Source organism: Salmo trutta, chromosome 30 (genome assembly GCF_901001165.1).
Source record: "Salmo trutta chromosome 30, fSalTru1.1, whole genome shotgun sequence".
Taxonomy (NCBI): Eukaryota; Metazoa; Chordata; class Actinopteri; order Salmoniformes; family Salmonidae; genus Salmo; species Salmo trutta.
In genome coordinates, this window is record NC_042986.1 from 1,246,070 (window position 1) to 1,270,748 (window position 24,679).

General features: G+C 42.6%; 1 protein-coding gene across 2 annotated transcripts; it reads left to right on the plus strand.

The window, feature by feature from the left end:
- Positions 1–8: 8 nt before the first annotated feature.
- LOC115168933 (pleckstrin homology domain-containing family N member 1) lies at positions 9–20,399 on the plus strand. 2 transcript variants are annotated; one of them, XM_029724463.1, is made up of 16 exons: positions 9–269; positions 2,471–2,561; positions 3,218–3,379; positions 4,570–4,650; positions 5,597–5,687; positions 9,647–9,783; positions 10,414–10,563; positions 12,908–12,988; positions 13,323–13,398; positions 13,525–13,670; positions 14,169–14,447; positions 15,932–16,168; positions 16,837–17,010; positions 17,388–17,606; positions 18,267–18,327; positions 19,336–20,399. In XM_029724463.1, the coding sequence occupies exons 1-16, from the start codon at positions 196–198 to the stop codon at positions 19,521–19,523; spliced, it is 2,247 nt and encodes a 748-aa protein (XP_029580323.1). In that variant the 5' UTR covers positions 9–195; the 3' UTR covers positions 19,524–20,399. The 2 variants fall into 2 exon arrangements, with proteins under 2 accessions (XP_029580323.1, XP_029580324.1); XM_029724464.1 differs by having other exon boundaries at positions 10,417–10,563.
- Positions 20,400–24,679: the final 4,280 nt, after the last annotated feature.

The window sequence follows — 24,679 nt, forward strand, 5'->3', positions numbered from 1 at the left end:
CTGCACACACACTCTCACTCCTTCTCACACACCAGTCTGTCTATACAGCACTCGCCCTGCCCACTTCTCCCTCAGTATCTGCCTGACTTCAGCAAGGAGCACACCACGATTTGGATTACACATTCACCATCACACAGGGAATAAAATACAGGACGTCTACAGAGGAGGTTACCGCCCCAACAACAGTAGAGCAACATGGGGAGCAGCATGTCATGTGTTCCTCAACACAACTTCAGGTTCTCCAGCAAGAGTTTCATACGCAGGAACAGGTAAGGAAGGAATAACAATCCCTCACAAAATCCCTCACAAAACACTCAACTTTGTCTTTTCACTGTATTTCTGGTGTTTGTTCAAGACGGAGCCTAAATGTCATACATGTCTGGCTCATTCGTTGTGGTGTGTTATTTTAGACTGGTTGTTTCAGCTGGAGGGAATCCTGGTATTTCACAGCGTTTGAGCTGTATGGTTTAAATGGAGGTTGTGAGGTTTATGGGGTCAGAGTTAGGATCACATAGGTACATGAGAGCACATGAGCAGTGATATCGTTATGACTGTGTGAACACTTACCATAATTACAACTGTGTTTAAAACTGTATGTGTACTGCAGTTACCATTTGCCTCTTATTTGCATCTAAGCTGATGTGTCGGTTGTCAGATAATATGGTTGCTTTCTCTTATCAGGATCTAAGCCCCATTAGAATAGAATAGACTGGTTCGAATAGAATAGGAACACTGCCAGAACATGAAGTGTCAATATCCTGGTCATGAAAGAATTATCTTGTATGGGTTGGACGACTGCTCAAGTATTGATTAACGGTGCTGTAAGCTTATGCTACTTTAATGAGCTATCAGTATAAATAAATCAAGACTTTCCTATGCTACTTTAATGAACTATCAGTATAAATAAATCAAGACTTTCTGACCCTCAGAGAAAGGATTTTTCTTATGGGCGATTCCCCGCCAGCGGGAGCGGAACATATTTTTGGTATCTCAGATTGATCTGGTAATTCTCACATAGAAACCTCATTGGGAGGAAGGATGTTTGACATGCTTTTTACATTTGTATCCCAAACCATTATTTATTTTTCATCATGATCAGTGTGTCCATTTTAGGCCCTTTTTAGACCTACTGTATACATGCCTCCTGTAAGACCTTATGATCTGGGAATCGTACATGATACACACAAAGTATTGGTGTCATTATACTCCTTGCAGTGTGCTCTAAAATATGGAGAATGTCTAGATTCTGAAATACACATTTTCACATTCATTTATTTCATGGGAATATCTCAAAACGACCCTTTTTGATTTTGTTCATTTTAAGACATTGTTTGGAACAATATACTCTACAAGTACATCAACATTCCAGAGTGGGCTCCCCCTCACTCTCTCTCTCTCTCTCTCTCTCTATGCACGTGCACACAGATACACACACACACACACACACACACACACACACACACACACACACACACACACACACACACACACACACACACACACACAGGTGAATTGATTGTTCAACTTGGAACAATAACATCAGTGTTCTCACTTCCTCTATGTCCTGCTGTCTGTGTGTTAGGGAAACAGGCCAGGTTCAGTTCAGGTATTCCATACAGAGCCAAGCGAGTGAATGTGAATGCCAATCCAGTGACACAAAGAATGCTAGGTTCGCAGCTACCTATCTATTATCTGCATTCCTCTTCGAATTTACATTTCTTTATTTGATGATTGATGCTTGCCAGTCATGTTAGTCAGTTATCAGATACTGATCCGAAGTTGATTCCCACATAGCGCAAATAATATCTTTGTTGTTATGCTAACTACATTCAGATTGGACACAGGGAGATAGACTCGAGGGAGATTGTAAAAGTTGACTCCCTCTGTTATCAATGCACCGGAAAAGCTTCGTTATAAAGATGTGACACTAATGATAACAGATAGGGGTCAGTCGTGACAAAGGAAGACATTGAAGCCTGATTTATCTATTCATGCCCTGCCCATCTCAGACACAAGCCCCGATTGTTCTGCTCATTTCAATTGGTGATATTGAACGGAACTAACAAGGGGGTTCCTGGTCAATTGCGATGATACGATGAGACACAAACCATGTTCGGACGTCATTAAGCTGTCAAGAAAAAAAAAGGACAAAGGTTGGATTGGAATGGGAACTTGACCACTTAGAGAAAAAAAGCCCAGATTTACAATGCGAAACCAAGCAGTTTTTTTACACTCCACACACTTTCAAAACAAAAACCAGACAAGAGAACTCTTCAGAAAGAAACACATTTGTCTTGAACTCATTGTTTTTATCTGCCATTGGGAACCCAACTGGTAGCACAGCAAGCAGATAGGCTAGGCTACATGCCTGTATGGTAAACACGGGAGAGCAAGTTCTAACACATGCTTCTCTCCTCCCTCCCCTCACTCTCCTCCCTTCCCTCTCCTCCCTCCCTCTCCTCCCGAGCAGCAGCCGCTTGTTCCGTAAAAATTATCCCCAGGAAGGACAGGAGAAGTCCAACAGCATCATCAATATCCTCTGCACTGTCACCCCGAGGAAGGTAAGGACTGCTGAAAATATGCATCTCTCTCTCTCTACCGTAGACATATTTCATGTCATATTGTCTCATCTCACCATATCAGACAACACACTTACTATGTCCGTACCTGTATACAGTATATATCTATCTAAAATGAGCTACCCTTCTGTCCCTGTACCTTTGGAACCAGAAAAGTGTTCTCCTACAGGGACAACCAAATAACCCTTTAAGAAAACACATTACCTCTACGTTAGTCTTGTCTTAACAACCAAACTTATTTAACCTTTTACTGTAGTGGGCTAAATCAAGGTCACACAGAGTGATTCTTGTTCATCTTAAACAAGTCTACTTTGAAACAAAAGTACACACCTCACACACATGGTTAAGGGCTTTTGAATAAGGAGTCACCTGGACCATGTCAGATGTAGAGTTAAAATGTATTACATTTTGAGTTTGCATCCCAATATTACACTTTATATACATCACAGAAGACTGAAATATTACAAAACTGTTTGACATAGAAAACACTTTATTAATGATGTAAATATGAAAAATATTAATAACATTCTACCCATGGGGCCAAAGAGGGCGCTTTTGTTTTTTGACTACAGGAAAGGGCTCCGTTATTTTGTTGTGTACAGTGGTCTAATGTTCATTGACGTGATTGTCGGTTGCAGGAAATGACCCATAAAGACCTGCAGACGATCGAGAACGTTAAGTGGGACCCTCCGTTCCCCTACGACCCAGTCCACGGCTGGAAGAAGAGCAGCATCAATGTCAAGAACTACGGCAGAATGGTCCACCATTCTAAAGTCCGTTTCCGTTTTCTCCACTGCCAGGTAAGACACACCTACACACACAGACATGCACACACGCACCAACTTGGTCTCAGGGCAATTCGTATTATTCTGTACGTAAATCAGTGACGCTCCATTTAGTATGATATATTACATTACGGTGGGTTATGTTTAAGCAATAAGGCCCGAAGTAACTACACCATTAGTAGGTATCATACCCTTGGAGGTGCTCAGAAATATGTAAAGTATGTTTCGTATGGCTCTGAGGCCAGGCCATGCGAGCACACACACACACACACACACACACACACACACACACACACACACACACACACACACACTCACACTCACACTCACACTCACACTCACACTCACACTCACACTCACACTCACACACACACACACTTATATCACTTTATATACACTACATGATCAAAAGTATGTGAACACCTGCTCGTTGAACAATCCAAAATCATGGGCATTAATATGGAGTTGGTCCCCACTTTGCTGCTATAACAGCCTCCACTCGTCTGGGAAGGCTTTCCACTAGATGTTGGAACATTGCTGCGGAGACTTCCTTCCATTCAACCACAAGAGCATTAGTGAGGCCGGGCACTGAGGTTGGGTGATTAGGCCTGGCTCGCGGTCGGCGTTCCAATTCATCCCAAATGTGTTCGATGGGGTTGAGGTCAGGGCTCTGTGCAGGCCAGTCAAGTTCTTCCACACCGATCTTGACAAACCATAATAACACAAGTCCTTATAATCCAAGTCCGAGCACACCACTTCCTATAGGTGTAAAAATGACAGTCAAATCAACGTTGACAGCATTATAGGACCATTAAGAATAAGACCAACCCGTTAGAAACACAGGATGTTGTTGACAGGACAACATCCTGTCAACAGGATGTTAGGCTCTGGTCAAAAGTAGTGTAATTTATAAGGAATAGGGTGCCATTTAGGACACATCAATTACACTGGGTCAAGACGCCACTCCTTTTGATCATCAGAGAAAAAGAGTGCAGAGGTCTGGGTAGAAACAAAGACTATGTTGCCCCTCAGGACCACCGTACTAGACATATAGTCATGATGTGATTTTCCAGATGGTGTTATTAGACAAGCTGAAAGTAGATTATGGGATTCTGGTGTTATACTGTTCTCGCTTCAAGTTCCAGACCTTAAATCCTACATAGATTGGTTTGACGATATTGGCTATGACCTCTCTCTCTCTGCAGGATGTGCATGACTGCTACCTGGACCTTTTCCAGACACACCTTCATTTTGTCTCCAACAACACCACTGGACTCACCTACCAGGTGAGGCTTTCCAACCAACTGTTTTTCAAAGGCTGCCATTATGTTATTTATGGATATATTGCTGTCAAAATGTTGTAAATGAATGAGTGATGATCGCAAATCACTGAAATGGTGAGGAAATGTTTACTATGACACAGTAGTTTCAGTGCAGTGATTGTAAGTCTCTCTGTATAAGAGCATCCGCTAAATGACTAAAATGTAAAGGCTACATCGTTTTCAATCTCTGTTATGCCTCTAGACATACGTTCCTTGCCAACGGCTTATGTGTTGGTAAACATAGTGTGTATGATTCTGTCTCCTAAACCTGTCTCGCAAAGTATGAGCAGTCATGAATCACTGTGGCACAGTGTCTATGTTTTGTTAGCTCTAGACTCGCACCAGACTCAGTGACAGGATGGGAAGCTGCTGGATATTGGATATTAGTCATTGAGTAAATGATGACAAATGTAAGGCCTGATACAATCATAAATGTACCTGGCTGGCTTTAGTTTCAAGCCAACTAATAGTGATATTTGCGGAAATTAGAAATGTAATTAGATTGAAATCTTTTACGAAAAGAAAACACAAGACCGCACTACGATATCGTCACTATTGGATGAAAAAATCTCAAACTGAAACAAATTATGATCATAAAATCACCAAACTTCAGAAGCTATTTTGTAAACATTTTCTCGGTCCTAGAGTCATAAAATGTTCAGAGTACATAAAGGGGAGTGACTGATTTCAATTCATATAGGTTCGAAAATGTTATTGTTCCTTAAGTTTACAGAGAATGGAAAAAAATATCAAATTTGGCAAAAATGAAGTTATGATGTACAGTACGCTTGAAAAACAGTGTACCCCATCCTTTCTATATAGTATATTGCCATGGTCCCGACAATGATACTGTATGATGAAATGGAATGATTGAACGACTAAGATTTGACTTGTGCTTTGTGCTGTGCAGGGGACTCTTCCTCTGAAAGAGCTCACCATCTGCAACCTGCAGCAAAACTGTAACTACAGCCAACCCCAGGAATTTGCATTACAGATCAACGGTGAGTTGGCCTTTTACTTGAAAGGAAAAAACGATTAACTTCATGTGCTAGTGGTTTTCAGAACTGAGACAGCATTGAGCGCTGAGATGTTGCAATTGTCTGTTTAATCTTTTTATAGCCAATCAGTCTGTGTTGAGTTGTCATTGAATCGTCTTGTAGGCTGTTTATAGTTGTTTATGATTCACAGGCAAGCTTCAAGCTACTCTGTAACTCAGTGGTGTGCTAGACAAGGTTTTATTCTCAACAATTGAGACAAAAATATAGGAATGTTGGTTCACATTTGCATAAAAACACCAATATTGTAGTGTCTAAATGCCCGTCTTCTTTCAACCAGTCTCAAAGTTACTTGAGATGCGAGCACATAACTTGACTGTCACGGAAATCTTGTATTGCTGTCAATGGATGACGTGTGCATAAACATGACGTAAAGCGCACGGTTCTCAAGTTTCGTTTCTCTCTCAGCAAAGACAAACAGAGCCCACATTCACTTTCACGATCCCGAGCCGAACATCACATGCTATTTTCAACTGGTGGCGTTTCCTATGTTCCGACGTTCCGGTGATTCAAAAGTGCCATGACCCCTTTCACCTCCCCTCAACCACCAAAACTAACAAGAGTTGCCCCTCTCTGCTCTCGGTCAGGGGGCCAAGCCTCTCTTGAAGGCCCCACTTGTTATACGACAGGTGCCCCTGAACTCTCTCAGCTGTCGAGGAAGAAAGGCCAGGGCCCGCTCTCAGCCCTGTGAAGACATATAATCTATAGCACATTCCAGGGGCACCCTACTTGGCCTCTTAGGATCTGGGCCCGTATCCACAAACATCTCAAAGTAGAAGTGCTGATCTAGGATCTGTCCATGTAATCTTATTAATTACTACCTTAAAGGCAAAACTGATCGTAGATCAGCACTCCTTCTCTGAGAGGCTTTGCCCTGATCTCCAAATGTTCAAGGACTTCATTATCAACTTCACTGTGTCTTTGATAATGATGACCAAAAATAGTTGTAAGCTTAATTTGAGCATGGTTGCCATATCTGATATGCCTTAGTCAACTTCTCTATTGTCTGTTCTATGGCATGACAATGAAGGTCAAAGGAGTTAGCTAAAGCACAGACATACCTGGCAACTGGGCTAGAATTGGAATGGTTTGGGATTTAAGTTTGTTTGATAATGGGATCTTTGTTGTTTCTCTGAATTCAACATGACACTAATATGATACTTTTTGTAGACACATGAAGTCAGCTCAAGTCATGGAGAATTCGAAGTCTCTTTATTTGTATTTCTTTATTATTCCCAAAATGTTTTCTTTATTACGCATGGCCAAACATACTTCACATTCAGAGATACTTCTTGGAACAAATAAATATTGTGTTTCAGATGTTTTCCCTGTTCTGAGAGAGCCTTTATTTACCTAGAGGGAGGCTGCAGTGCACTTGACTGGAAACACATGTAGAGTTAGCATGACGAAACTCTGAGTCAAGTGAGAGATTGTGTTCAGCAGCGATATCGTGGAATGAAACTCTTTCACATCTTCCTCATTGCTACACTGATGAATCAGCTTTACTGTAAGCCCCAACAGGAGTTGACTTAGCATGATGGATAGGCACACGTACACTCCCTAGAAAGTCCCGGGAAGTTCCTACAAAGGTTTAGTTAGGGTCATGTCGCAACAGTCATAACTTGAGTAAGTCTGTTTATTCATATTTTTTGTATTCTGATAGAGATACATTTGAAATGAGAGGGGGATGAGACAGATGAGAGGGCAACACAGCCAGGAAAGTGTGGCGAAGGGAAGGAAGTGGGAGCTGGACACAATGGGCTCAGAAGTCCGGAGTCAACAGCGCTACCCGTAGTCCGGACTCTCGCACTCCTATAAGTCAGTTAATAACACTTAATAACATCAGCCAGACCACTAATGAGGTGGACAGGTCAGAACAATAGGCCTAGGCTCCAGAAATAACCTGTCATACCCTCTGGCAGGCTTTCTCCGACCTCACTTGACCCGTGGAAAAATGCCTAAATCGAGGGAGTGTCATGATCAAGGGCAAAAATGAAAGCTGGAATGAATAGAAAGAAAATCTACAAATAAGAGCAGCAAGGCTGCCGATTAGGGAACAGTCAGCTGGCAAGGCAAGCGTTCCTGACAATCAAGGCCAGCCCTAGCCTTTTGGGGGCCCAAGGCAAGATTTGGTGGAAGGGGGAAAAACCTTTTAGTGGCCTCCTCTTGACGGCTGAGAGAAATATTTAAGTTTTAAAGTAAATATCCTGCAGTTCTACACTTTTTGCCATGGGGCGGAGAGAAAATTTAGCAATTTTATAACACATTTCCTGCAATTATTCCCATTTTGCCATAGGGTGGAAAGAAATTTGTGCAGTTTTAAAGCTAATTTCCCGATATTATAAAGATTTTGCCATGAGTAATGCCATGTTAATGATATTGAGTGATTGTCAGTAACTGACATAACAAGAGAAAAACAGCTAATGCACAACCACATTTTGAACTTGCACTTTGTGTATTCTACTATTCCAACTCTCCAAAGTAAGCTGAGAGCAGTTCCTAAGCAATCGCTTATGTCACTTATGCCTGGGGCCTGCCCTGCTAACAATGACAAAGGCGTGGGAATGGAATGAAAGAGGCTATCTCGCCTGTTATCTTTGGTATGCGTAGGGCTGATAAAGGGAGATTCCAGCTCTTTTAACATCAGGATCTGTAGGCTACATTCCTCTTGGGAAGGAAGGCAGTCCGGAGGAAGGTGGGCTTAGGTCTCCGCTAGGCGAGCTGTTAGGAGGCAGGGGCCATATGTGTCAAGCATCTCAAAGTAGAAGTGGTGATTTAGGACCAGTTTTACCTTTTAGATCATAATGAATAAGATCACATGGACATGGGGGACCTGATCCTAGATCAGCAGTCATGCTCTAAGATGCTTTATGAATACTGGCGCAGGTCACACACACTCTCCTGTAATGGTTTACGTGTATAGTGCATTCGGAAAGTATTCAGACCCCTCGACATTTCCCACATTATGTTACGTTACAGCCTTATTCTAAAATTAATTCAATAATTTTTCCCCACGTCAATGTACCCCATAACGACAAAGTGAAAATAGGTTTTTAGAAATGTTGGCAAATGTATAAAATAAAACCGAAGTACCTTATTTACATAAGTATTCAGACCCTTTGCTATGAGACTCGAAATTGAGCTCAGGTGCATCCTATTTCCATTGATCATACTTGAGATGTTTCTACAACTTGATGGGAGTCCACCTGTGGTAAATTCAATTGATTTGACATGATTTGGAAAGGCACACACCTGTCTATATAAGGTCCCACAGTTGACAGTGCATGTCAGAGCAAAAACCAAGCCATGAGGTCGAAGGAATTATGTCGAGGCACAGATCTGGGGAAGGGTACCAAAAGATTTCTGCAGCATTGAAGGTCCCCAAGAACACAGTGGCCTCCATCGTTCTGTGATATTTTTGTTAAATTATTTTTATACATTTGCAAAAAATTCTGAAAACCATTTATTTGCTTTACATTATGGGGTATTGTGTGTAAATTTATGAGAAAAAATTACAATTTCATTCATTTTAGAATAAGGCTGTAACGTAACAAAATGTGGAAAAAGTCAAGGGGTTTGAATACTTTCCGAAGGCACTGTAAGTCAGTGGTTTCACACGTAACCGAACCTGTTTTGACGCGACAGGGGATATTTTGTGGAAGTTTGACAGAGTGTGTGATTAACATGACAGGGAGCTCTACTTATTTATATATATTTTTTACATTGTTTCTTTCCGAAATAGCGGGAAACCCAAAAGCATGATTTACCGGCGATGACAAGCTGCCATTGGCATAACGTAGAGCTTTCTATTTGTAAATAAATAGGGTAGGGCTTCAGTTGGAAGCATTGGTGGCCAGCCACTTCCCTTTTGACACCTCTGACCCCATGATCTTTGACCCCTGCAGGTGTCAGCCTGAACCCCATCATTGTCTACTGTTCCAACCAGGAGGAGATGGACCTGTGGTTTGGCCTGCTCAAAGAACACATCGAGATCAACGGGGGCACCCCCATTGAACCTCTCGAGACCTACACCAGGGTTAAGGTAATCAAATAATACTGTTTCATTTGTATGGCAGGTCAGATGGATTTGAAGGAAAGAAAACCAGTTAAGTAGGCCAACGTAGGAGCTACACCCTGGGTTGATCCTAATGTTAAAAAGTCATCCATCAACAGGATGTGTTGAGTCATGGCTGTCTCTCCTTGAGGGCATCATGATCGCAGGGAGCGGTCTTGACTGTGACCGCACCACGACCACATCACTAGACTCACATCTGCACTGGGTCATAGTATGGCTACACCCACGTGTGTGGAAAAGGCTGATCACATATATTAAATAGGTGATGAAATACAAGCATAAGGGCACGTTTCAGCAATGCAATGTTCTGAGAATGAAAACAAAAGCAAAAAATAATGAATGCTATGTTGCTTCTGTATCACCTCCAATAGTAACAGCTGGTGTAGGAACAATTTGTTTCATTATACAGTTGTGTACGATATTATTTACGTATGATTGTGCCACTATTAAATGAGGAAAAGCCCCAAAATGATGGCAGTAATAGCTCATACTGTGGAGAAGTTCTGCTATGTGTTTAATTTTTATCCTTCTTAACTGGTGGGGTAAAGTTGATTCTTTCCATGCCTCGCTAATGTAAACATGTCTACCTGTTTCTAGCAGAAAGTAGAGGAGAGCACGGAAGGGAGAGAGGAGCTGAGGAACTCCATCAGTAAAGAGCCCATCTTTGAGTGGGAGGGTTCTCAGCGTGAGAGTCTGGGGCCCATCACCTATGTGACCAAAGTCCACCTTCAGCACCTCCCATGCCAGGTACAACACCCACCTCACTGAAATGTTATAACCTGTCATGTTACTGAAACATTAGAACCAGTCACTGAAACGTAAGAACCTTCCACTGAAACATTATAGCCACTAAAACATGACGTGTCAGTAAAAGATTATAACATTTGGCCATCTTCTCTGGAAGTTTGACATTAATATTCAGATATCACTAAAGCAAAGAACCCTGAATGCGCACAATCCACTTGCGCATAAAAAAAGAAAACATATTAAGATAGATGAATAAGATAGTGTATTCATGGTCTTGACTGTTGCTAAGTTGTTTTGCGAAACTAGACGATTCGTGGAATTGTCCAGTAGACAGTTATGACTCCTACCCATTATCAGACTGACAGCAGGGATCTGAGAATGAGTAAAAATAACATCATCAATCAATAGCATTTACCGCAGAGCTCACTGTCTCACACACACAGTATTCTATAACTAACATTGTGGGGACACACAATTCAGTCCCCTTCAAAACCCTATTTTCCCTAACCCTAACCTTAACCCCAAAACCTAACCTTAACCTAACCTTAACCCAAGCTCCTAACCCTAAAACTATCCCTAGCTCATAACCCTAAAACTAATTCTAACACTAATTCTAACCGTAACCCTATGCACTCTAGAAATCGCATTTAACCTTGTGAGGACTAACAAAATGTACACACACACACACACACAGTCTTGTATAACTAACCTTGTGGCGACACAAATTCAGTCCCATTCAAAATCCTATTTCCCCTAACACCTAACCCGTACCCTTACCCTGAAAACCTAACCGTAACCCTAGCCCCTAAGCCTAAACCCAATTCTAACACTAATTGTAACCTTAACCCTAAACCCCCTAGAAATAGCATTTGACCCTGTGAGGACTAACGGCTGGTAAAATTGTTGTTAGTTTACTATTCTTATGGAGACTTCTGGTCCCCACAAGTATAATTAAACACGTCCACACACGTCCACACACACACACACACACTACATAGTGCATAAGGAGTGGGCTGTGTTGTCTGCTGTGACCCTATACCTTGTAGAAGGGTATGGGCAGTACAGGAGTCTACTACAGTTACTGAGACTCCTACAAAACATCTTACTCTGCTAGCCAAACAGGACAGCAACCAAAGAAATACATAAAGGCCATTGCTGACTAGGCTTAATCCTATCAAAAAACATTACTCATGTAGCCTGCGGGTAAATCTGCAAATTAATGTTTGGTGGGAAATAGCAGTAGGCTGCTTGAAGTCTCCGGGAGAAGAGTTTGAGGGCTCGTAAACTGGGTGTGTGAAAGGCAGTTGCTTGGCTCAAGCAACAACTTGACTCACCTCACAGCTGTAACGTCAGGTGTCTGTCAGGCACGCACACATGCAAGCACACGCGCTCACACACGGTCGGGGAGATAACAGCCCACTTGCATTTAGCTACTGTTTCATTGTAAGGGCCTTTAATATTTGACACAGAAAGCCCAGTAGAACTGTGTAACAGCAACACTGCTTCTGGCGTGAACACACATTAGCTCTAAGACATAACACTTCATCTTACACCGAACACAAGATACAATCTAAATCAAATCAAATCAAGCTTTATTTACACAGCACATTTCAGACATGGAATGCAAAGCAATGTGCTTCACAGGAAAAAACCAATAAGAAACGATTAAAATTAAAACTGAAATATTTACTACACAACAAACATAAGAGGATAAAAAAACTAAAGAATAACAAAAACTGAATTACTAAAAAGCACCCTAAGGAAAAGCAAAGCTAAAAAGTTATATTGTAAGATCTCTTTTAAGTATGTCCACCGTTTCGGCCCCCCTCGGGTTCTCTGGCAGGCTATTCCAGAGGCTGGAGGCATAATAACTAAAGGCTACATCTCCATGTCTCTTGGTCCTAGGCTTTGGAATAGTTAAAAGGCCAGTGCCAGAGGACCTGAGGGACCTACTGGGTATATAACTTAAAAGCATGTCTCATGTATTGGGGTGCACAATCGTGGATTGATTTAAAAACCAATAGAAGAATCTTACAATAATTTCTAAAACTCACAGGCAGTCAGTGTAGAGATCTTAAAACCGGTGTAATGTGTGTTCTCTCCGTTTGGTCTTGGTCAGTACCCGTGCTGCAGCATTCTGTATGTTTTGCAGTTGACCAATGGCTTTCTTGGGTAGACCAGACAGGAGAGCATTACAGTAGTCAAGACTGCTTGTAATGAAAGCATGGATGAGTCTCTCTGTATCAGCCTGAGAGACAAACATCCGCACCATGGCAAGATACTGAACATTGAATTAGCTATTGAATGCAGTGAGAGTTGATTGTTGCTTTTGTGTCCACTATAGGAGCATAGTGACAGACTACTGGTGATGTACCCCACCACTCTGATCATCCTATCAGAAGAGTGCCACGGCCTGTTCTACAAGGTAATTTTAAAACGTCCCGCTGAACCATGGATAGACTCAGCTGCAGTATAGATATTTAGCATACAGTAGATGTACTGCTCTGAACCTAGTCTCACCTCTAGCTCGTATGAGTGACTCATAGCCTATGACACCTTGATTACACTCAAGGACATACTTTGTCATGTTTGCAATCGTCTCCCTCTGATCTGTCTGTGTGTCAGAAGTGTGTGTAACAATGTGTGTGTGTGTGTGTGTGTGTGTGTGTGTGTGTGTGTGTGTGTGTGTGTGTGTGTGTGTGTGTGTGTGTGTGTGTGTGTGTGTGTGTGTGTGTGTGTGTGTGTGTGTGTGATCGCAGGGGAAACTTCCACTCAACATGATCACTGTGACCACACCCTGCCAGGACGTCAAGCCCAACACCTTCATGATCGAAGGTAACTTGATCGCTGAGCTACACTAATTTTTAAATGTAAATTGCAAATTAAGTTCACTTAAGTGCAAATTGCCTCATGCACACTCCAATGAGTGACTGAATCCATTAACTGGCTCTGCTTTCCCAGGCAAGCTGATAAACCCTATCGTGGTGTCCTGTCTTGATAAGAGGGAGTTCTGCGACTGGATCCAGTACTTCAAAGCCTCTGATGTCCCCGTGCTCAGTCCCCCGCCCCCCGTTTATGACATCATCTACACCCCCACGCCAAGAGAGGTAAGACACCCCCCCCCCCAACCCCCACCGTTAGCTCAGGACCATCCTAGATTAGAACAATAAGAGTTGGAGTCCAAAAATGGATGGAGCAACTAAGGACTCTATCTTTAATTATCCATGTAGTGTCTCAGAGTAGGACACTTAGGATCTTAGGATCAGTTTCCTCCTATTCATATTCATTATGATCTAAAAGGCAAAACTGATCCGAGAGCAGCAATATGTTTGGTAGCCCTGATTTGACTATAGCCTCATTCTATTCTATTGGAACCCCTATGGACAGCATTATATTGGAGGCTATTGCCATATCAAGGCTATGACTCTTGCATTAATTTACCCATTCTAAGTTACCTTGTTTTGGTTTGGTGCAAGCACGCTGTCTTATTTATGATCCATTAATGTGCAACTCAAACTATATTCCACCTCAATTTTGAACTGTGTTCGACTGTACGTTCAATTGGTTTCATTTGTTAACACGTCGTGCTGTATTGTTCCAACTAGGCTCCAGAGTTTGACAGGTGGAGTGTGAACAGCCAGAGCCAGGGTCGGAACAGCCAGGGTCGGAACAGCCAGGGTCGGAACAGCCAGGGTCGGAACAGCCAGGGTCGGAACAGCCAGGGTCGGAACAGCCAGGGTCGGAACAGCCAGGGTCGGAGTGAGTCTCTGATGCTGGGCCAGTCCCACAGTGGACGGGGGTCAGGGTCTGGATCCCACCACCTCCAGTTCCCCCCCAGACATGAGGACAACCCTCTGTCCCCAGGGTACACAGAACCCCTGTGTGTAAGTGTGCATTTGAACACTTTCTACCAGACCTGGATCAAATACATAGGTCAAATACATTCAGATACTCAAGCTGCAATTGGTTTAGGCTGTCCAGGGCCTGGTTTCCTGATAGCGATGGAACTTACGAGTGTTTTAACGATGCATTGTTCCTATAACGGCCAGAATTGTCATGTGCTTCCCAGAACACCACGTAAAGAGAGCATTCACAAGTGCATCATTGGAGCATGTGTCAATACTGATAGGATCAAAAGAAAGGCAAGCGCTGATCTTGGATCAGCTTCCTCCATTCAAATCTTACCTTAACATTCGATTTATTCCACAATCCTGACGACGGATCAGCTCCTAGAGAGATATTAGGCAACAATTACAGACAGCAGCCCACAATTAGCAAAATAAAACTATTAAATTAACATGAAATTGCGAACTCCAAGCTCAATGAAGTACACCTCAAAAACAGTGTTCAAAAGTATTTGACCGAGGTCTGCTTTCTACTAAGAAACTAGATTAAATTTGAGTGTGTACTACTGGTATGCCCACATAAAGTTCATTTATGTACTTTTACACTACGGCATGTGGTGTTGTAAGGCTCTGCTCTGTGGTGGGGGTATTTACGTAGCTGGTATAAAGCATGTATCTGATGTCCACAGGACTCTATCATGAAAGAGCTTGTTTGTTTTGGTGGAGTTGGGCAGAGCAGTAGGAGCACTTTTCGTTTCCAAAGGTGAATTATTAACCAAGGTCTAGACCGTGCCTCTCCTGTTACAACCCAAGCCAACACTGAAGTCCTGAAGCCTCCCGAAAACGAGATCAAAACATATTTGTTTTTTCACCATAAAGACACATTTGACCATAAAAAAATGAGGGGCACTTACTAGCTGCCTTAGCAATCAACAGGTTACCTGAGAACAGAGAGATCTCAAGAATCAACAGAAGTGCCGTACGCGATCAAGACCTTGATCGGTCTCCCTAAAGAACGAAGGACCCTGCAGACTGGTCGCTCATCCAATTAGCTTTTAGCGGGAAAAGCTCTATGCCCAGAAAACATGTTGTTCTTGGTGTGTGTAGCCTACTTGTAGCTACTGAACTGCACCTCCCCGGTACAAATTAAGATGATTTGAAATCTTCAACTTTCCTTGCTTAGACTTTGGCAACGAATAACATCAGCTAGACTTTGGGTGCTATTCAAGCAAAGCAGGAATACAACTTTACTTTTCAGGGCGGGTATAGGAACAATAGCGTCATAACAGGTTCGCCAGATTACAGATTTGTTTGAACTCTTTGGGCCGATTGCTCCCGGCTCCAAATTAAGCCCTGGACTAAAAAGCATGCTCAATGGAGAATATCTTGGTGCTTTTTAGTTCAGAACGAGACTTAGTCTGGGTCCGGGACACCACCCTTTTGTGTTAATTCGCATCACCCCTGTTAGTTTTGATGTTACTGAGCATACTTGACCTTTTCCCTCTGTCTGTGTGTCCTTACAGTACAGTTCCAGTCGGCCCACGTCCACCGAGACGGCTCGACTGGGAAGCCGCAGCAACAGCGTGTCATCCCACACCAGGCCTGAGCGCGACCTCCGACCTTTGTCGCAGCGCTACTCCTCCCCGCAGCGCTGCTCCTACCTCAACCCTGAGGGGCCGGTGTACAACATGCCCTACTCAGGCCTGCACTGTGACCGCGCCGGCACCCAACAGTATCTGGAGATGGCCCCTCTCGTCAAGGTACTAACTTCAGCCTGGTCGCTAACTTGATTATGGAATATTCCCTCTGGGACTATGCTTTGCTGTTCATCATGTGTGCTAGAACCGAAACAGTCTACCACAAAACAACAGGGCTGTCAGTTAAAGGAGCAGAAGGATAGTTGCCAGCGGTGTAAAACGATATGTTACAGTACCTCTCCAGCTTAATTCAGTAGATATGTCTTAGGGAACATATTACCCCATAAGTGCTGGACAGGAAACAACTTTCCGTAACCTTCGGCTGTCATTGGGTTCCTAAACTAAATCAGACAGCACTCAGGGAGAGCAGCCTATTTGACTCCGCCCCACTAAAGACACTAAAGACAGATCAGTGTAGCAGGCTAGCGGCATACACTCCACGAGTCACACACTGCACACGAACTCGGACAGTTGTCACGCTAGTAGACTACACCCTCCAACTCCCCCCGACCCCTCTGTAGATCATGTCTGAGATTAGCCCCATCTCTCCGCTTGGTAACCCTACCCTAAATCCCAGCACTAAGTGTGGCTTAAATGATTAGCGTCTGCTAGTCCCTGAGCGTGAGAGCGCTAGAAAAGAGAATGGCCATTCATGTACTGTGCTGAGAGCAAAGACTGACTGTGAGTGACGGAATAATAATGCTAACCGCTGGAAGTCCCTGTGTGATCAGTCCAACAGCTGGAGCACTCCACAGACGTCCCTGAAGTACGCGTCGCTTTCTGCCCCCCAACGGCACTCGGACATGTGCGCCCCCCGGCAGCCCCTGTCGCCCCTGTATGACGAGCCCTGCACCCCCGACATCTATGCCCAGGAGGAGGAGAGCCGGCTCAGGCAGCAGCCAGCGGTAAGTGGGTCATGATACTGGATTCAAACGTCTGTTTACACCACAAGCGCACCCGGGAATTTAAGTTTTGTGTCTAGACTCTAGTCTCAGCATTGATACATTGGCAGGGTTGAGGTCCATTTCTCTTCAGTGGCTTTATGTGCATGACTGTCATTGGACAGATACTTCATCCAGTTAATAAATGCTAGTAATGTAAATTGGGACATTTAATTTCAAAACATTTTCCATGTTCAATTCAATTCCTTTCAATCAATCAAATCTATGTGGCCCTTTTAACATTTACCACAAAGTACTTTACTACTTTAATTCTAATTCTATTGCTACTACCAATTTGACCTGATGGCTTTCTCATGCTCTCTTCCACTGACCCTCAACAGCAGTGTGTGAGAGGACCACCACAGCAGCAGCAGGACCCTCATCTCCTACCCTCCTCCTTCCAGCTGCGCACCCCTCCCCTGGGCAAGCGCTGCCAGAGGAGTCTCGTACTCACCCAGGGCCAGGGGCTGGAGATGGAGGGCCCTCAGGGGCCAGACCAGAAAGCTAAGGCCGTCTCCAGACTGAGGTTGCTGCCTGCACCCAAAGCAGTGCAAGAGGAGGTGAGAAACTGAAACTCATTGACTCACACTCACAAAGCGTGAATGATGGAGTGGAGTTGTAAATGCGATATTTATTTGACGTTGTATGTATGGTAAGCATGTGGCTGGGATTCAATCCATACTGTGTTGTAGCATTGTAGCGCTTGACATTCAAAGGTCATTTCTATTGAGAGCTTGGGACTATAAGGTTCTATCTTCATTTTTGTCAAAATTATAGTTATTGACATAGCCTTGTTCTGTTCAATGTTCTCTACCTACAGTATGTAGTACTCTAAATATCCCAATTCCTGTTGTTAAATAAAAAGAATGCAAGATAAAGAATGCTGACACCATTCAAACCAATGAGGGTTCGGAACTTTAAAGCCAATTATCTCAGGATCATCTTTGTATTCCCAAGCTCTCGAATTAAGCCGACATCTGCAGCCTTTACCTTGAATGCAATCTCCACAAACACAGGAACATTGCCTTTAAAAGGCACATTATCGACAGCGCTGTAAGGTTTGAATTCCTGCCATAGTTAATGCATTATGGATCAATCATATTTATTTTGAATACTGTGGGTATAATCTCCATTTGTTGTACTCTATAATAATCCTCTCTAAAGTACTATTTGTTGTTCTTGTACATGTGAAGCAACTTTATGTCCTCATCTTTTGACAGAGGGTCTTCCCCGTGATGCCTGCTATGAACACCACCCAGATGCTATATGGTTTCTCATCAGGTAAGAATGTCAAGCATGCTCATGTAAACTTGCACACTGCACTCACAATGGAACAACATTCTTCACCTTGTACTGTTAGGACCAGAAAATTATACTATGTTATGCTATGTTTTAAAACTGAAACAGCAAATAAGTTGGTTACCTTTAGCTTACTATGTATTTAGCATTTCTTTCTGACAAAAAAAAAGGAATGCTCACCTCTCTATGATATTGTCACATCGTCAATCACACACTTAAATCCAACTAAAATCATCCTTAGTTGGTAACAATTTACTTCAAAATCCTCAATGACACAGAAGTCTATTCATAGGGGGACTGTAGTTTTACCACTTCCAAGAAAAACAGGGCATATTTACACATACAGTATAGGCCAGTATAGTATAGAACGTTAGACTATTGGACTGGGTGTGTCTGTCACTGTCAGCATGCAGTCAGACAGGCTATCTCTGCAGAGAGAAAAGTGCAGGAAATGCACAGATGTGCCAATGAAATGGAGCTTAGGCCCGCTTTAAATGCCATGTGTGCAGGTGTCTCATGGGGGGGAAATCCAGTGTAAGAGAACACTGTTCCAGACTGGGTTACTACTAGCTGTGATTGACAGCACACAACTGGGCAAGGGCTACTCTCTCTAGCTCATATCTATGGGTCCTTTTATCTAATATAAAAACAGGATGAGTTTTAAGAGGTTATCTCCAAATATAACCCACTATATAATTGGATATTAGGACATTCCAGGTGATAATTTCAAGCTGTATGTTTTTGCACAATTCCCAGGAGAAAACAAAGGACAAACGTGGGTGATGTTGTATAGGCATGCCACAGTACTGGTTTTACAGTACAGTACGATTGTATGTTAAGCCGAAGAAGGCAGTTCACACACACCATGAGAGAGTTATATACATTGGACCTGGTCCAAAACTGTTTCCCAATCTGGGCGAGGTCTTCTATTCTTCTTCTTCTACTGCTATAAAACTAAAAGCCTGGGAATCGTTTCTCTTGCCCCCACAGATCACAACTCGTACCTTGAACCATCTGAGCCAGATGACCAGCAAATGGACTATGACAACATTTGGGAGTACGACTGCAATACTGGGATGATTCAGCCCATGTCTGGTATTTCGCCACACCGGACGGGATTAGACTTCGGGGCCAGAGGCCTGGGTGCCATGGCTACCAACCAGCAGAGATGGTTATAAAACCAAACAATGGACTTGCGCTCGTCTGGACGTGTGCAAACAACAGATCCCCATCAGAGAGACATAAAAAAACTGTGGAAGCTCACTACTGCATATTATGCTTGTGTCCCAAATGGCACCCTATTCCCTGTTTAGTGCACTGGGCTCTGTTTAAAAGTCATGCTCTGTATAGGGAATAGGGTGCCATCTGAGACACACCATATCATCCACAAACCTCATAAACAATGTATTTGTTAGATATTCAGTAGTCAGAAGAATGCTTTATGTGGGTGTGATAAGAGTACGGTATTTGTATTTAAGCTGCACTACTGTACTGTATGTTAATGCAGATAAACATGATTCAGCAAAATTACTTTCCCACATAACAGTATGAAAAGGTAGGAAACAGCCTACCACTGCCTGATATTGTAGCATCAATGAAAGTGCAAAATGTACATAGTTTTTAACCCTGGGCGCTTGAAAATGTATTTTTTTTTCACTACTGTGTGTAGGCTACTGTGCACTGCATTGGGCTTCATATTTTACATTTTGTGAGTTTTTGTACTATTTATGAACATTTTCTTGAATACCGTCCTGTTTCCATGCTTTTTATTGTGTTAACTTTTTGATTCGTATATTATATAATTATTTTATTCTATCCTCAGACGACTTGTCTTTGGTTGTAAGCTGTAAAAAGCATTCCACAAAGCTAAAAATAGCAACATCTGTATTATTTATTCAATGTTATGAAATCACAAAGCAAACTTTGAGGGCTTAAAAGGACTTTCTGCATTGTGCTACTACCTCTGCCAAATGTTGCTCTTCTTTGTGTGGCTTGTTTCTTCTACTTTGTTTGAGGTGTTTATTTACAATAAAAAGTACATTTCATTTCTCTTATTCCTGCCAAATGCTTTTAATATCAACTTGGACTGATAATATTTTCTTGATTATACTTTTATTATTTTTAGTGATGTTTAGTAGTAAGTAAACTGAACAAAAATATAAACGCAACATGCAACAATTTTACAGAGTTACAGTTCATATAAGGAAATCAGTCAATTGAAATAAATTCATTAGGCCCTAATCTATTTATTTTACATGACTGGGCAGGGGCGCAGCCATGGGTGGACCTGGGAGAGCATAAGCCCACCCAGTTGGGTGCCAGGACCACCCACTGGGGAGCCAGGCCCAGCCAATCAGAATTAGTTTTTGCCCACAACAGGGGTTTATTACAGACAGAAATATTCCTCAGTTTCACCAGCTGGCCCGGTGGCTGGTCTCAGACAATCCCGCAGGTAAAGAAGCCAGATGTGGAGGTCCTGGGCTGACGTAGTTACACGTGGTCTGCGGATGTGAGGCTAGTTGGACGTACTGCCAAACTCTCTAAAACGATGTTGGAGGCGGCTTATGGTAGAGAAATGAACATCTGGCAACAGTTATGGTGGATAGTCATTCCGTCAGCATGCCGTTTGCACACTCCCTCAAAACTTCAGACATCTGTGGCATTGTGTTGTGTGACAAAACTGCACATTTTAGAGTGGACATTTATTGCTTCCAGCATGAGGTGCACCTGTGTAATGGTCATGCTGTTTACTCAGCTTCTTGATATGCCACACCTGTCAGGTGGCTGGATTATTTTAGCAAAGGAGAAATGCTCACTGACAGGGATGTAAACAAATTAGTGCACCAAATTTGATAGAAATATGTAACATTTCTGGGATATTTTATTTCTGCTCATGAAACATGGGACCAGCACTTCACATGTTGCGTTTATATTTTTGTTCAGTATAGTTATGACCTGAAACAAACTAAGACCTTATGTACATAGGTAACACTTTCATGAACAAGCATTAGAAAACGATTTATAAATGTGTTTAAGCATTACAATTCATTAGCATGTTATGTAGTATGTATAATAATCAATAAAGCATTTTAAACATTTATGAACATTTATAAGAATTTATAATGGTTCATTAATAAAAGTCAAAGAATTACATTTGAATACGGGTTACGATGATAGTAGAGTACCACTGTACAACAGACAAGCTCCTTTGAACGAAAAGAAGACAATGGATCAGATAGATGTATAAGGAAGATTGACTTCAAATCTGATATTTTCAACCGTACTGAGGAATGCAGTACAGCCATTTCAATAAATGTTTATTAGTCAGGCTCTTTTTCATGAAATTAAATAAATAAACGTTGCAAAAAGAGCACATTCCAGTAGATGTGTTATTTCACCCAGGACCTTAAATCTGTGACGCTGTTCTCTCTTAAATCTGTGACGCTGCTATTCTCTCTCGTTCTCGCTCATGGCCCAACCTCGCCGTCTGCTGGTGAAAAACTTAATTGTATTGGAAATGGAATCACGCTTTATGGTGTGCCCATCTATGCACACTTTACACACTTTACACACTTTACACACTTTACACACACACACACACACACACACACACACACACACACACACACACACACACACACACACACACACACACACACACACACACACACACACACACATCATATATGCTGCTGATACACTGTTTATCATACATCCTAATGCCTAGTGTCACCTTACCCATATACACTGAACAGTGTTATAGAAAAGGTGGTGTGGCAGCAATTTGGCTGAAATACAATTTGCACATGTTTGCATACTGTTTTCAAAACTGTTAAACTTAAGTTCAAATCCTAAAATAACACACAATTGAATAAGACAGCAATTTACTACATTTCTACAGTAATACCGTATTGAAATATATTCCAAATCTAAAAAATTAAATACTATCAAAACAATTAGACCAACCACAGCTGATTCCCATTGTAGCTGAACACCTACCTAGGTGTTAGTCTTTCAATTTCGTTACCATCTATACAAAAGGGGACATCTTAGGAATAATGCTGTAGTGTAATGTAAACATAGACCCAGCCAGAGATAGAGAAGTGGCTGACAGAGGAAGAAGAGTGTCTGGGAGAGGGAGAGGGAGAGAAGTACATATGCGTGGTGGAAGAAGACTGAGAGGAAGATCAAGAGCTGTAGTCCCAGATGAGATTAGGGCTACTATAATTGATCATGTAATAAATCATGGTCTATCAATGAGAGAGGCTGGTCTGAGAGTGCAGCCAAATCTGCAACGCTCAACAGTGGCATCTGTGAGAAATGTCCGGCAAAACAACAGGTAAGATGTGCATTCTGCAAAGCCTCCAAACCCACTTGTGTGTAATTGTTTTTGTATTTCTGCTTAGGACCCAACGGTCACCTCCCACAGGCGGGAGAGGTATGATTTTCACTGCTGTGCAGGAAACTGCAATCGTTGATATGGTCGTCAGAAACAATGACATAAAACTCACAGAGATTGTTGGCAGACAACATTACATTTGGAAATATTCACAATGTAAGCATAACAACTATTTCTAGATTCCTGAACCACATCAAGTCAGGATGAAGCAGTTGTACACTGTCCCCTTTGACAGGAACTCTGAACGAGTCAAGCAACTCAGGAAACAATTTGTCCAAGTAAGATGACTATAAAATACAGAACTGGTTTTGAACAAAACCAAACAGGGCAGAGGCACACAATGGCATGTTTTTAGGTATAATGTAAACTACCGTAATAGCCTAACTCTTATGTTGCCTTGTGGATTTATTTTAGAGAGTCATGGAGATTGAAGCCAGGCATACACCCCACACAATCATCTTTGTGGATGAGGCTTGTTTCAACCTTGCCAAAATTTGGCAGCGAGGAAGGAATGTGATTGGGAAAAGAGCCACAGTGGATGTCCCGGGCCAGAGGGGTGCCAACATCACAATGTGTAAAGCAATATCCTCTGATGGATTGCTGTTACACAAACCGCTAATTGGGCCGAGCGTTTCATTTCATTCCTGGGTGACCTCTGTGGAAGGGTGGTGCCAGGTGAGGAAAGGGTTGCAGTGATGCGAAATCGGCCAACGTTTGTAATTGTATGGGACAATGTGGCATTTCACCACTCCCGTGCAGTCACAGAGTGGTTTGCAGCCCATCCCAGGATGGTGTCACGTTTTTCCCCCCACCTTACCCTCCATTCCTCAACCCCATTGAGGAATTATTTTCCTCATGGAGGTGGAAGGTTTATGACCTCCATCCACATGATCAAATGTCCATCCTGGACACATAGAATGCTGGATGCCTGGACATATTTGCAGAAGATTGCCAGGGATGGACCAGGCATGCCAAAAGATTCTTTCCTATGTGTATTACCCAAGATGACATAAGATGTGATGTGAATGAGAACCTGTGGTCAAATGCAGAAGATAGGGTTGACTAGCATTGTGGTTTATCAAGAAGCTGATTCAACAGTATGATCATTACACAGGTGCACCTTAAGCTGGGGACAATAAAAGGCCACTCTAAAATGTGTAGTTTTGTCACACAATACAATGCCACAGATGTCTCAAGTTCTGAGAGAGCATGCAATTGGTATGCTGACTGCAGAAATGTCCACCAGAGCTGTTGCCAGATAATTTAATGTTAATTTCTTCCATAAGCCACCTCCAGCAATGTTTCAGAGAATTTGGCAGTACGTCCAACCAGCCTCACAACCACAGACCACGTGTAACCTCGCCAGCCCAGGACCTCCACATCCGGCTTCTTCACCTGCGGGATCGTCTGAGACTAGCCACCTGGACAGATGATGAAATTGCATTTGCACAACCGAAAATCTCTGCACAAACAGTCAGAAACGGTCTCAGGGAAGCTCATCTGCGTGCTTGTAATCCTCACCAGGGTCTTGATGTCATAATTGACTTCAGTGGCCAAATGTTCACCGTTGATGGCCACTGGGATGCTCTGGATCGACGTGTACGACAGCGTGTTCCAGTTCCCGCCAATATCCAACAACTTTGCACAGCCATTAAAGAGGAGTGGGACAACATTCCACAGGCCACAATCAATAGCCTGATCAAATCTATTCGAAGGAAATGTGTCGCGCCGCATGAGGCAAACGGTCACATCAGATACTGACTGGTTTTCTGATCCACGCCCCCTACCTTTTTATCTGTGACCAACAGATGCATATCTGTATTCCCAGTCATGTGAAATCCATAGATAAGGGCCTAATGAATTTATTTCAATTGACTGATTTCCTTATATGAACTGTAACTCAGTAAAATTGTTGCGTGTTGTATTTATATTTTT